Genomic DNA, 12,209 nt, shown 5'->3' with positions numbered 1-12,209 from the left:
GATTCAAATGATTAGAAAAGTTAAATGTGAATCTAGTATTTATTTTCCTCCATTTTCTTCTTTTCCTCGATTTATCATTTCTATATGTGTTGTACTCTATCTATGTGGTATGTACGAATAATTTTTTCAAGATAAGAGTAATGGAAATATTCAATGAACTATGCTAGTCAATATATAGTGCAAAAATTATCTTTCTCGATTGTCCTCGTTTTAGGACAATGTTGATAGTAGCCTTTTCGGGCTGAGGAATGGGACTTGGGAACATGCTCCGGAGGAGATGAACAAAATTTCAAATGATTATATATTTTTCTCATATATGTAATATTGTTCTTTTCTATGCATGTTGTATGTTTCCATGAAAATAAGAACATCCTTTTGTCTTTAGAAAAAAAGATAGTACGCTCTATAAGGTAATTGTTTCAACACTAGGCTTGTTTTGTTACATATAGTGTAAATGGCCCTTGTTTCATAAAATTTACATGCACAAAAAGAAGACAAACATGCGGATGTGTAAGTTGTGTTTTGGCCATAACGCAGGTACATGAGCACTCCCCACTTGACACACACCTCTACTAGAAACCTCCTAGGATGGATTTGTTTTTCCTTTTACTTCTTCACCGTACATCTAAGGTTCAAGTAGCAACAATTATTTGACCAAATATCAGAATTGCAAATGATTTCCACGCTTAGATTTCTCTCCACGAGATTTTCAAATACTTCCTCCGATCCATATTACTTGTCACAAATTTGCCCAAATATGGATGTATCTATGCCTAAAAGGTGTCTAGATACATGTAATATTTTGACAACTAATATGGATCGGAGGGAATATCAAAATGTCATATTGATATGTTTTAACGGAAGAAATATCTTTTTTGTCCTTCATTGATTGTTATTATTGCCATGCTTAGTTACTCATAAAAGTCTTTCTTAAAAGTGACACCTACATGACAGAAGGTAGAGCACCGCATGACACACATTGGCAGATTGAGGCAATTGATAGAGCCTTGGCAAAGTGTATGCTTTTCTTTTACGTTAGATTTTTCGCACAGAAAACTGTTGATCGTAATGCGTACCTTGCTTTAAAGATAGTTCAAGGGAAGAGTCCAGGCAACTGCCCACAGTGGCTCCGCCCCTATGGCACAATACATGACACATGACAAATATGAAAAGGTAGGACAATAGCAAGACTGATGTAAGAAAAAAAGACAAGGCATGACAATAAGATGTTATGTAAGACACCATGTGACATAAATACAATGGCAACCACGGTGAAAAAAGACAAAGACAAAATACATAAGACATGACAATTGTAACATGTTGGGTTGAACATAATGTGACATAAGACTAGACAACCAGTGGCGGAGGCAGCGGGGCGGCCATGTTATTTTTTGAAATTACGCCGAAGTCCCCCCCCCCCCCCCCCCCCCGTCTCTGAATTGCCAACCCCCCCCCCCCCCCCCCGCGCCCTCCTAATAACCGTCTATTCTGCTCTGGCCCCACTCACAAATATTTCCAACCAAGCATGAGATATAACACAAACATAAAGCAGGACAATCGTGGGACGTTATATATGACAAAAAATAGCATTGGTTTTTTCTAATGAAACCTACAATTTGGACACTCAATTAATTAAAAATATTATTTCATTTAAATTTTCGATGTAACCAGTAGCCTACAGGTCTGTATTGGGCCGGCAGGTAGTGCTGGGCTGATAGTTTCCTTAACGGGCTTGGATAGCAGCAGTGAGCACCACACCACCAGCCTCGCGACCTCCTTCGTTCTGAAGCAAAACCGAGGACGTACGACGACGACTTCCCCACGGCAGAGTTTTGCCCCTTTCCCCGTCCTTCTCACTCACCAAAATCCTCGATCCAATCCCTACTCCGGCGACGCGGCGCGGCCATGCGCAGCTGCTGACAGGCGACGACGCCAGCAACCCCCCGTGACCGGCCATGGATGAGGGCTACGCCAACCTCCCCACCAGCCACCTCCTCGGCTCCGTCCCCGTACGTATCACGCCCTTTCCCTAATCGTTTGCTGTTTCTTTATTTGTGGAGAATAGTCGTTTCCTGTATCTCGTTTCAATTGGGTTGACAGTGTCGTTGATCTGGGGCAATTTGATTTGGTCGTGTTTTAGGCCGTGACTCCAGAAGAGAGGAAGCCCGCAGGCCCCGCCGAAGGTAGTGGTTCTCTGGGTGTGCGCTGCTGCTTGGTTGATTAATTTGTCACTAATTAAGTTTCAGTTGGGAATGCAGCTGCCACCTCTCGCTTGCAGCAGTTTCCTCCTGCTCCTGGTGCCACTGGTGGAGGGTACCAGCCCCCAGGGAGTCCTTTAGGTAACTATTCGGCCTGTTAACTATCAGCGTGTTCTGCAGTATGGTAGTTTGTTCGATATATTAGAATGGATCTAGCTCTGGATGCACAATGCCATCTCAGTGGGCCTAGTTGTATGTTAGTCTGAGTGGGTTGCCCTGTGGATATGTTATTTTCTTTTTTTGGTCATATTTGGATGTTGAAACCATGTGTAGGGTTCAAGATTTCTAGTTCAAATTGGGCTGGGACATTGAGGAGAACGTTTTATATGCTTAGCTGAGTAGCAGTGCTATATCTTAGCCTTACGTGGGAAATTTTGAAAGGAGTGCATAGGTTCCCATGATTTTGATCCCCATTGTGATATTAATGTATTAGCCTGTTAAAGATGAATTTGCAAAACTATTAAATTTCATTCATGGCGTGCTTTGTGAGTTGAGAGCTAAGAGCAGCCTGTGTTTGTGTGAATCATGAGTATTGTAAGGCTAAAAAGAGAGTATCATAGCTGTTGCATGGAGCGCATAATGATAATCTTCTGCATTTCATGAATGCTAGCTGTTAGCCTACGAACGCAGCATTTTTAGACTTTCAGAAAAAAATTATGATCTTCTCAAAGCAAGCACTGGCATGTGTGTTGTTTGTCACTTGGAAATTTGATCCCTGCCAATGTGAAAATCATAGGATTTTCTCAACATTGCATTTTAACTTGGTACCGGTGTCTCTTTTGCATGCATTAGTACATCTTGAATTCTCTCGTTACTTTCTTGCAGATGGAGATGTAGAAACACAGACAAACTGGAAAGGATACTTCAATGTCGCATCTTATGCTCCGTACTTCAATGTTGATACTGATGTTGTTGTTGATAGGCTCATCAGTTCCGTTTATCCAATGGACGGTTTTTTCAGGAAGATAGATGCCAATCCTGACATGTAAGTTCTTAGAATTAGGCTATTGGCAATCTACCATGTGCTTTCATGGTTTTATAAAATGAGTCTTCTATACCTCTTATGATTGTATTAATGTTAAAATTTGTAGTAAAAATGATTTCAGGCAATAGTCCAGTATATAGTTTGTGACAAACCAAGGGCAATGCACAAGGGTTGGCTACACTGTACTGCGTGTTGTTAACATGTCAACTGAAACTGTGAGCTGTAACACATGCATATGCTGCTGTAGCATTGAGAGCACTGTTTGAACATGCTGAATTGTGTAGTGGAGTAATACTGGCATGTTAGCATGATATGGGCATTTAAAAGTGGAAGTGTTACAATTTGTATAAAAAAGTCTAGAGAAATATCAAATATGGTGTTACAGCACTGCTACTAAGATTTACTATGTTGTAAGTTGTAACATGATTTTCAAGGGAACAGGACAAGTCGAATTTTAAAAGAACTTTTGACCCAGTTTTGCATTTGAGTTTTTTACTTGACTTTGTTTAACTGAATTTTGTATAGTGTTTTTCGTACTCCAGTTATGTTGTTATATCTGAGGCTACTTTTCGATCTGTGAAAAAGCATTCTAAATTCTGCAGGTATGGACCCTTATGGATCACCACTACACTGATATTCATGCTGGCTGCATTCGGAAACTTTGCCACCTATCTGATGCAAAGGAAAACTGATCTGAACATATGGAACTTCGATGTTGGCTACTTCAATTGGGCGGCAACGGTCATGTACGGTTATGCTATCGTGGTACCTGCTGCATTCTTTTTCTTGTTCCAGTATTTTGGATCACGCCCAAGCCTTGTTCGGTTTTGGTGTATGTGGGGCTACTCTCTGTTCATCTTCATACCAGCATCTGTAAGTATTCTCGTTCTGTCTCAGTAATACTGTATTCATTTATATCCTTTTGTTATCACTAGTAAGAACATGTAGCACATTGCATGTGTACCTTTTTATTTACTTTCGTAGGAATTTCCAACCTCTTAAGTTAACTATATATAACGCAAGGTTGTAATAACTAGTCTGAGAATCAACTATATTAAAAGTAAAGAATCCACAACTTTGTTATGGTTGTTGGCATGTCACTTGTGCTTCTGTTCTTTCGCCAAATGTGACTCATTATAGTAATAGAGATTATTGTGTTATTTTTGCTTTCTTTCAGATACTGCTACTTATTCCTGTGGAGTTCCTTCGCTGGGTCATCATAGCTGGTGCTGGTGGAGCATCATCTTGGTTCATCGCATTAAACTTAAAGGAATGCACTGAAGGAGCTGATATGATGGTTTTGATTGCTAGTGCATCAGTGTTGCAGTTTGCTCTTGCACTGTTCATCAAAGTTTTCTTTTTTGCCTGAGATCTTTTTGGTGTTGCTCAGGTCTGCCGCTCTTTACTGTATATCCCTCAATATTGCTTCCATAATAATCTATTGTGCCGTTCTCAACAGTCCATACCTTATTGTTTTAATACGCTTTATTTTGCTTTTGGTAGGTGAGCAGTGAGCTGGATGCTTTCTTTGTTCCCATCGTTCTGTTCTGCCTTTCATCCTTTTGAGGACCAGGTGGCTGGCTAGTTTTACTCTACATACATATTGACCTTAGATTTAAGACCTTGGATGTTGTCCGATTTGAAGTGTCTGATTTTGAATGCTTTTAACCCATGTAGTTAACAGAAACTTCACTGTGTGTTCCAGTTCAAAGTTACTGAATTTGCCATCTAATTTGCATGCGGTGAACTTTCTACCACTGTGATGTACCTATTTCATGTCAATACATGGCATGCTTCTGCTCACGGTGGTTAGTTAGAAACTAACCGGCACAAGTTTTTAGTGTGTACAAATATAGTCTAATGCTAGCTCATGCTTCTATTAAGTATAGCCAATTGATGTGAAGTACGGTGTTTGTGTACATGCACATCCTATATGTTTGCAATGCAACCACCGAATTTGTTTTTTCATCGAACGATTTCAGTATTCCTTGGCCAAGCTCAGAAATTGTTAGTATGCGGTTGGGCATATGATTCCAGGCTGAGATCTTCAGTCCTAAACATTATGGTCCAATCCCAGAGTGCCAAACATTATTCACAAGGATTGGAGCTCAACAAATATAGCAACACCAGAGCAGAAAATATTACAAAAGCCAACCCCTCGCATTATCTTGATAACCAAATAGAAAGATGGTTCGCAACAGCATTTGCCTCCTCGGGCCACAAGATTCATAACAAAGGTTAAACAAATGCTACAAACTACCAAACCAAAGGAAGAAACTTAAACTTCCACTCTATTCAACTTTTTGTGAGACCTTTGAGTCTTCTCAACCAAGACAAATACTCATGGCACTCTTTGTTTATCATGTAGGCATGTAAGAAATCAGTAATATCTGTCGAGATGCCCCTACTTCTCAAGTAGGGATACAAAGCCTTCTGAAGCTCCTCAGGCATGTCACTGCAAAAGGATGTAAACCCATGATAAATAAACCTAGAACCGACATGATGAGCCATCATACTATCAAGTATATCAACCGAATAAGGGTCTAATACTAACCTGAATGCAATTCCACCACTTAACGAGCCACCAGATCCATCACTAGATCCAAATTCCAAACTCTCGACGACAAGCTGCATAGGGTAAGAGCTACAACTAATCTCCAAGCATGAGGCTGCCCCTTTGTGAATCCTAACTAACAGTGGAATACAATATGTTGGGGCAACACTACCGGCGTGGCTCCGGTGTTTGCCATCTTCAGCTTGGTCCTCTCGCTCACCATTTTGTGCATCTCCATTGGCCGGGCTCGGCAATAGCACTTCGACTTCGATCTGCTCATTCTGATGGCTCCTTGTGAGTGTAATCCTGTTGGTACCCTCCTTATCTTGGATCTCAAAAGGGAAGCCTCCCCCAAATTCCTTTGCCTGGCAAGACATAATCGCACATTACATCTTCAGATTATAAAGCTGATCCTTTAGCTATCCTGGATCATCTACACTATTTGGAAGAAAATGACAAGGCCTATTTCTTATCTGACACATACATAATAACCATCGATTGTAAAATGACAATAAAATATCAATTGTAAAATGACAATAAAATATCAATTGTAAAATGACAATAAAAAATCAATTGTAAAATGAAATAAAATCACTGTCCCTACAATACAATCTCTAGCAAGTAGCATAGCAAGTTCTAGCCTTCTCCTTTTCTTATGATGAGAAGCTGAGAAACAGTAGCGGCGAGCCCTACTGGAAGGCGATGCCCAATCTCAGCAATCAAGAGTCAAGACCATCAAGATGGGAAGAACTAGTTAGAGGGTAGTTGATTACCCAGTCGCGTTTCCTGCAGTCGTTCTGGGCGCAGGAGATCTCGAAGTTGATGACCCGGATGAGTTGGGCTTCGGCGGCGGCGCTCAGCTGCGGGGAAGGGACGGAGGAGAAAGGTGAGACGGACGCCGCGCGATGGTGGTGGGTAGGACGGACGCGGCCGCTCAAGGCAGCGAGGAGGCCCCGCGCGGCCGCCGACCTCGGAGCGCGGCGTAGGGTGGAGGCGATGTTCATTGCTGCCAGGATTTCCGAAGGGTTCCGCAGGTTTTCTTCCGTCCCGGCCTGAGAGTGAGATACCTGAGCTGCCAGTAGCATTCGTGTGCGCGTCGGGGCCGTCCGATTGCGCGTCCGACGGTGAAGTTTAACTCCCAGAGTTCACGCATTAGACTGCAGACGACGGATTAGCGTGCGGGAAATTATTGAATCAAGATATATATTTTTTCCGTCTCATATCAAGTGGCTAAATATTACTCACTCTGTTTCATATTAAATGACTCAAATTTGCACGAATATGGATGTATTTATGTCTAAAAAGCGTTTAGATACATTGAATAGAAAATCACTTGATATCAGACGGAGCGAGTACATGTATATTTGGACATCTATATTTGACAAATTTAAATCACTTGGTATAGTACACGGAGGTAGTACTTCAAATCTCTGCAAACCTAAGACTAGGGATTACAATCGAACACCCATGGCAAGTCCACACGGGTACATGTCATGCATCACAACAAAGTTAGCTCGTTGGGCTTTGCTGTGCTGAGGCGGCTTGAGCGGAACCTGCTCGCCGGGATGCTTCAAAGAGGCGGCGCTGCGCTGGATGGGTATTTCTTTCTTTATTTTTCTTTGTTTAGGATTAGACTTAATCACTTAAGAGGTGTTGTTCTTCGATAAATATGAATTTGTATGACACAAGTTCATGAATTTTAAAATCTCAGGCACATGATTAAATATTCAAGTCAAACTGACAGACCTCCGGACTTGCCTGGTCAAGACTCGTCAAAAAAAATTCAGGCTAGTTTCAGGCAGCACTTTGTCCAGAAAAGAGGATAATGATAGTTACAAAATGAGCATTACCAGGGTCATGACCGCGCGCCTTGGGGAATCCTGGTCCTATAAATCAACTGCAAATATTCCTTTATTCCAAAATAGATACAGTCACTAACTAAACGCACAGCATTATATTAGCATTAGACATTCAGAAAACGGACTTCTTTGAGAAACATGATGCACAGGACTCAAAAATGGACAAGAGAACAATTATTTTCACATTTTTCTCCGAACATTGTGAGATGTTCAGGAAACAAAGGAGAATATCCGCGACATTATTATTTTTTAAAACACAGGGACATAGTGTCTTTGCTAGCTCGTTCAGTTTGTTCACTCCCGAGAAGCTCATATGCTTTAGATTTCGCCATCCCAAAGGTCCTCCAGTGTTTTGTAAACGCTTAGAGGGTGGACTGCGAACTCTGCTCTCAGCAACCTTGCCTACATTTTTCAAACCAAGCCAAATCTCAGATGCCATGAATGAAAGGGTAAAGGCTGAAGTTCTCCAATGATACATTTCTCTGAGACAAGAATGGTCTGAACTCTGAAGCATTCTGAATTGCAGTATGGACGGGAAGTCAACGACATGCAACATCGGAAGAAACAAGTGTTGATACATCAGTCATACCTGTTTGATATCGGAGAATTTTGCCAGCAAATCTTCAGGAATGGACCAACAAAATATGTCATAGTTCTCCTTAATCCTTGCCTCATGGGCGCTTTTTGGAAGCACACTCTGGCCCATTTGAATACCCCAGCGTAGGGCGACCTGTGCAGGCGTTTTCCCCAACTTCTCGGCAACAGAGATGACAATAGGATTGCTAAGGACATTGGCCCCACTGACCCCGAATGATGCAGGTGAACCTAATGGAGAAGATGCCTGGAAGGACACAAGCAGTAGTTCATGACAAGAATATAGGGCAGTAGTGCAGTACTGACTGAAAAGATGCTAGTAGAATATTAGTGATGACAGATATATCAAGCTTACAGAAAGATGAACACCCCTTGACCGGCATAGTTTACGGAGCTTGTATTGCTGCCAAATCGGATGACACTCAACCTGATTGACTGCTGGAGGCACCCGTGCAATGGATAGCAAGTCCTCCAGCTTCTTGCAAGAAAAGTTACTCACACCGATTGCTCGAGCTTTGCCAGAGTCATATAGCTTCTCCATGGCTCCCCATGTAGCAGGAATATCAGGTGGGAGAAAGTTATCAGGGCTTGGCATAGTTCCTTTTTTAATACGGATTGGACCATGAATCTGTAAAACAAGGTCATTTCAACAACCAATTTTCCAATTTTCTTTCACTTCCTGAATATATTCTTGAATACAGAAGTCAATTTCTTTTCAGTGAGGTAAAATATCATGGAATGAGAGGAACTATGGCAAAGAAATTATACCATGTGATATTCCTAGCGTGATTATCTTTTATGTGCAACAAATATCAAATGATTATGCACTCCATATACAAGAAATTTAGAAAAAACATAATTACTACTGGACAAGAATAGGGCCAAGACATGCCAAAAAGATAACCTGCAAAGTAATAAGGTTATTTGCTCCTTACCATTCGGTATTCAGTTAATTATAGGCATATGTCAGTATGTAAGAGTAAATTAAACAAATAACTGAATATACTGTCAAACATAGGAACTTACGAGAAACAGATCTAAGTAGTCAAGCTGCAAATCTTTAAGAGTGGTGTCAATTGCCTCTGGCACATCTTCAGGTGCATGATCACCAGCCCTGCAAAATTCAGAATAGTCCTGACAAGAGAGAAATTATTTCACATGTTGCTTCAACTGAGGTTGAAATGAAGCCTAACCATAGCTTAGAGGTGATAAACATATCTTCACGCTTAACCACACCATCCTCAAATAATTTCTTCAAAGCCAAACCAACCTACAAACAGTTCAATTTCACTTTAGTTAGCAATATGGATAACATATTTTGAAATTAGAATAATAATTGCCTCAAGAAGGCTTCATCCAATGTTTTCAAGATATTTTCAGTTTCACTGATAATGAAATTTTTAGTATCTTATCTTCTGCTTGATTATAATTTTCAGACTTGTTTCCTTCTGACTTATCATCAAAATATTATTGTATTTCCATTAATATTGTTTTCAGAAAATGCGCATAAAATTTCAGCACAGAAACTACAGATTTATATGTGCCTAACTATCAAAATTAAAAGAGCACGTTTTCAATACCATAGAATCTAAACATTTAGACAAAGGTAGTATTCATGGGGGATCAAACAATCATCGATGCTATATTTAAACATATGCTTAACATTTTCTGAGAGTACTTATCAGTCTGACTTAACCCGTTAGAAAAAAAAGGCTGCATCATGCACATTGAAGGGATAAAGATGCGGTGGAAAGCTATGGTGCAAGTAACTACTAATACCTCTTTCTCATTGCGGTATATGGGAGCACAATCAATATGCCGATATCCAGCCTGTTAGAAAAGCAGGAAACTTTTAGAAGGGGGCAGAAGGCTGCATTCCTCTTTGATACAATATATTTCAGGACTTCTTCAAAAGCAAGTTAACTTTTCAAGGAAGTTCTCCATAGTAGTTAAGTTAGTTCAGGTAACTGAATCAACAGATATTTCCATTCAGGCCGTCAATTTGATTCTTAATAAAACTCATTCTACAGATTGTAGTGCACAGTGCCTAAGTAATGCAAAGCTGAAACTGCCATGATGAAGTGAGCAAGTAATTTAGGTTCACCTGAACACATAAGCTGTATACAGGATTCACAAAACAACCAAGATGGGAATGGAACCAGTATAGAATTAGAGGACATGAGAAGACCTTGACAGCAGCGTAGATCGTGTGGCCGACAACAGCAGGTTCTATTTGCCATGTGCCAAAGCCAATTGATGGGATCCTTGCGCCCGTGTTCAGAACGAAGGATTCAGCCATCCTTTCTCAGGAAAACCCAGCTGAGGCTGGACAAATATAGCAAGAGAAAGACTATCAAATAAGATTGGCGAGGTGGTTGGGGGGGATTGGATCAGTGTGGGGTAGGGCTTTAAGGCAATGATTTACAGGTAATGCATGTGACAGAATAACCGACACATAATACAAGATCATGAGAGCTACATATTTCTAGAATGGGTCCTATATTTCCTGTTGTGGGCAAGAATGAAACCAAAATGGATCTCTGTAGAAAGATGGTACTCCCTCCGTCCCGTAATTCTTGTCGTTGTTTTAGTACAAGAACAGCCAGACGCCCTGACCAGTAGCAAGATTAGGAATTACTACATAATGTTCGAGCAACTTGATAACAAGGGAGGAGCAACTCCCTTGAATTTCTGTAAAATTGATGCAGCTAGCATCCATTGTCATGATCAAACGAGGCATCTGAGAATGAGGACTGCTAGTGTTTCTATAGAACGGAGAATCGGTCCCGCTGAAATTAGCTACGGAGTACCGCGCGCTACAGAGGAAGATGGTAACCAGTCGAGCTAGCCCTTACCGCCGAATCGTGGGGCGCCGCGCTGCAATGGCGGCTGTTTTAAGCGGTTTGTCGCCTAGGAGGCTAGGATCCCGACATCCGCTCATGGAGGCAGCGACGGCCGGCGGGGACCTGTCACTCTGGCCAACCTCCGCGCTGTCCGACGGGACACGCGGACTCGAGGTAGGCGGCACACAGAACGGATCAGCGAACGCGGGAAAGTTACTTTGGAGCTCCGCGGTACCCTCGGTGAACGCCGCTCACCGGAACGGGTTGGTCGGGTCGAAGGGAAGAGCCGGCGAGTTGTTTCGAGCGCCAGCATTTCCTCGCCGGAACGGGTTGGTCGGCACAGTTTTCTTTTACCGAAACTACAGTGGCCGAAGGTCATCCTGCGCCACATTTTCTGGTTAAAACGAAAACGGTAACGCAGAAGTAGAACGTTTCATATTTCGTCATTTAACATGAGACCGAGAGAGTATATTAAAGTTGAGATAGAGTTACAATCCTCTCTCCCTAAGTGAACCAACACAACGGCCCAATATGTCAATACGGCTTTTCGAGGCTGGGAGAAGCATTGGTTGGAGCGTGACCTAACTTCTCTTCTTCGTCGCAGAATACATTTGCGTTGCTTTTGTTCCAAATGTTCCACAAAAGAGCAATGATTATCGATCATCGAACCTTGTTGTCGCGTTGTTAATCCCAAAGTTCACGGACTAGATTGCAGCCAGTACCGTTCAAGTGTAGCCAAACTTGGAGAGCGGAGAATTTTGAATACTGAAATAACTCAGTATTTTGCCTTCAACTTGACTTCACTATTGGCTGTTTGGCTTCGACTAGTTTCAACAACACTAACTTAGACTCCGGTAAAATACCTAACTTAGACGAGCGGTGAAGCAATAAACAATGTCAGGAACCCTGAAATGAAGATTCGTTATATTGCTTTCACTGGGTCGTTTCAACAGAAAATTCACTGAACGAGACAGATCGACGCCGAACTCGGTGGCTCCAATGTTTCAATACTAAGGTATGAAACAACTTCACATAGACATCTTAGATCACCACAATGAATCCCGAAAGCACCGTTTGCATACATGGAAAACACTATATTTCTACCAAAGAAAATCA

The 12,209-nt window shown here is 41.6% G+C and overlaps 3 protein-coding genes across 4 annotated transcripts; 1 reads left to right on the top strand and 2 right to left on the bottom strand.

The window, feature by feature from the left end:
• Positions 1-1,787: 1,787 nt before the first annotated feature.
• On the top strand, positions 1,788-5,146 carry LOC100821301 (protein YIPF1 homolog). 2 transcript variants are annotated; one of them, XM_010233009.3, is made up of 7 exons: positions 1,788-2,009; positions 2,141-2,183; positions 2,247-2,339; positions 3,084-3,243; positions 3,846-4,116; positions 4,421-4,633; positions 4,747-5,146. In XM_010233009.3, the coding sequence occupies exons 1-6, from the start codon at positions 1,956-1,958 to the stop codon at positions 4,610-4,612; spliced, it is 813 nt and encodes a 270-aa protein (XP_010231311.1). In that variant the 5' UTR covers positions 1,788-1,955; the 3' UTR covers positions 4,613-4,633; positions 4,747-5,146. The 2 variants fall into 2 exon arrangements, with proteins under 2 accessions (XP_010231311.1, XP_003568324.1); XM_003568276.4 differs by having other exon boundaries at positions 1,789-2,009; positions 2,259-2,339.
• Positions 5,147-5,359: 213 nt separating this feature from the next.
• Positions 5,360-6,855, bottom strand: LOC100821001 (uncharacterized protein At2g39795, mitochondrial). The gene is made up of 3 exons (XM_003568275.4): positions 6,571-6,855; positions 5,798-6,162; positions 5,360-5,698 (listed from the first exon to the last, which is right to left on the bottom strand). Exons 1-3 carry the CDS (start codon positions 6,799-6,801, stop codon positions 5,539-5,541), a joined length of 756 nt encoding a protein of 251 aa, XP_003568323.1. The 5' UTR covers positions 6,802-6,855; the 3' UTR covers positions 5,360-5,538.
• An 835-nt stretch (positions 6,856-7,690) lies between these two features.
• On the bottom strand, positions 7,691-10,611 carry LOC100846809 (aldo-keto reductase family 4 member C10). The gene is made up of 7 exons (XM_010233008.3): positions 10,439-10,611; positions 10,030-10,080; positions 9,444-9,520; positions 9,277-9,364; positions 8,606-8,878; positions 8,246-8,497; positions 7,691-8,058 (listed from the first exon to the last, which is right to left on the bottom strand). The coding sequence occupies exons 1-7, from the start codon at positions 10,547-10,549 to the stop codon at positions 7,975-7,977; spliced, it is 936 nt and encodes a 311-aa protein (XP_010231310.1). The 5' UTR covers positions 10,550-10,611; the 3' UTR covers positions 7,691-7,974.
• Positions 10,612-12,209: the final 1,598 nt, after the last annotated feature.

This window comes from Brachypodium distachyon, chromosome 2 (assembly GCF_000005505.3).
Source record: "Brachypodium distachyon strain Bd21 chromosome 2, Brachypodium_distachyon_v3.0, whole genome shotgun sequence".
NCBI lineage: Eukaryota > Viridiplantae > Streptophyta > Magnoliopsida > Poales > Poaceae > Brachypodium > Brachypodium distachyon.
This window is presented reverse-complemented; position numbering and strand designations above follow the sequence as displayed.

What these genes read in the sequence shown, in the direction of transcription:
- LOC100821301 (XM_010233009.3), top strand. Translation starts at nt 1,956, where the DNA reads ATGGATGAGGGCTACGCCAACCTCCCCACCAGCCACCTCCTCGGCTCC. An exon ending in GCCCCCAGGGAGTCCTTTAG is followed by an intron (nt 2,340 to 3,083) that starts GTAACTATTCGG and finishes ACTTTCTTGCAG; the next exon opens with ATGGAGATGTAGAAACACAG. An exon ending in ATAGATGCCAATCCTGACAT is followed by an intron (nt 3,244 to 3,845) that starts GTAAGTTCTTAG and finishes TAAATTCTGCAG; the next exon opens with GTATGGACCCTTATGGATCA.
- LOC100821001 (XM_003568275.4), bottom strand. Translation starts at nt 6,801, where the DNA reads ATGAACATCGCCTCCACCCTACGCCGCGCTCCGAGGTCGGCGGCCGCG. An exon ending in ACTGCAGGAAACGCGACTGG is followed by an intron (nt 6,163 to 6,570) that starts GTAATCAACTAC and finishes ATGTCTTGCCAG; the next exon opens with GCAAAGGAATTTGGGGGAGG. An exon ending in AGTGGTGGAATTGCATTCAG is followed by an intron (nt 5,699 to 5,797) that starts GTTAGTATTAGA and finishes ATCCTTTTGCAG; the next exon opens with TGACATGCCTGAGGAGCTTC.
- LOC100846809 (XM_010233008.3), bottom strand. Translation starts at nt 10,549, where the DNA reads ATGGCTGAATCCTTCGTTCTGAACACGGGCGCAAGGATCCCATCAATT. An exon ending in TTTATCACCTCTAAGCTATG is followed by an intron (nt 9,365 to 9,443) that starts GTTAGGCTTCAT and finishes TGAATTTTGCAG; the next exon opens with GGCTGGTGATCATGCACCTG. An exon ending in ACTACTTAGATCTGTTTCTC is followed by an intron (nt 8,879 to 9,276) that starts GTAAGTTCCTAT and finishes CTTGTTTTACAG; the next exon opens with ATTCATGGTCCAATCCGTAT.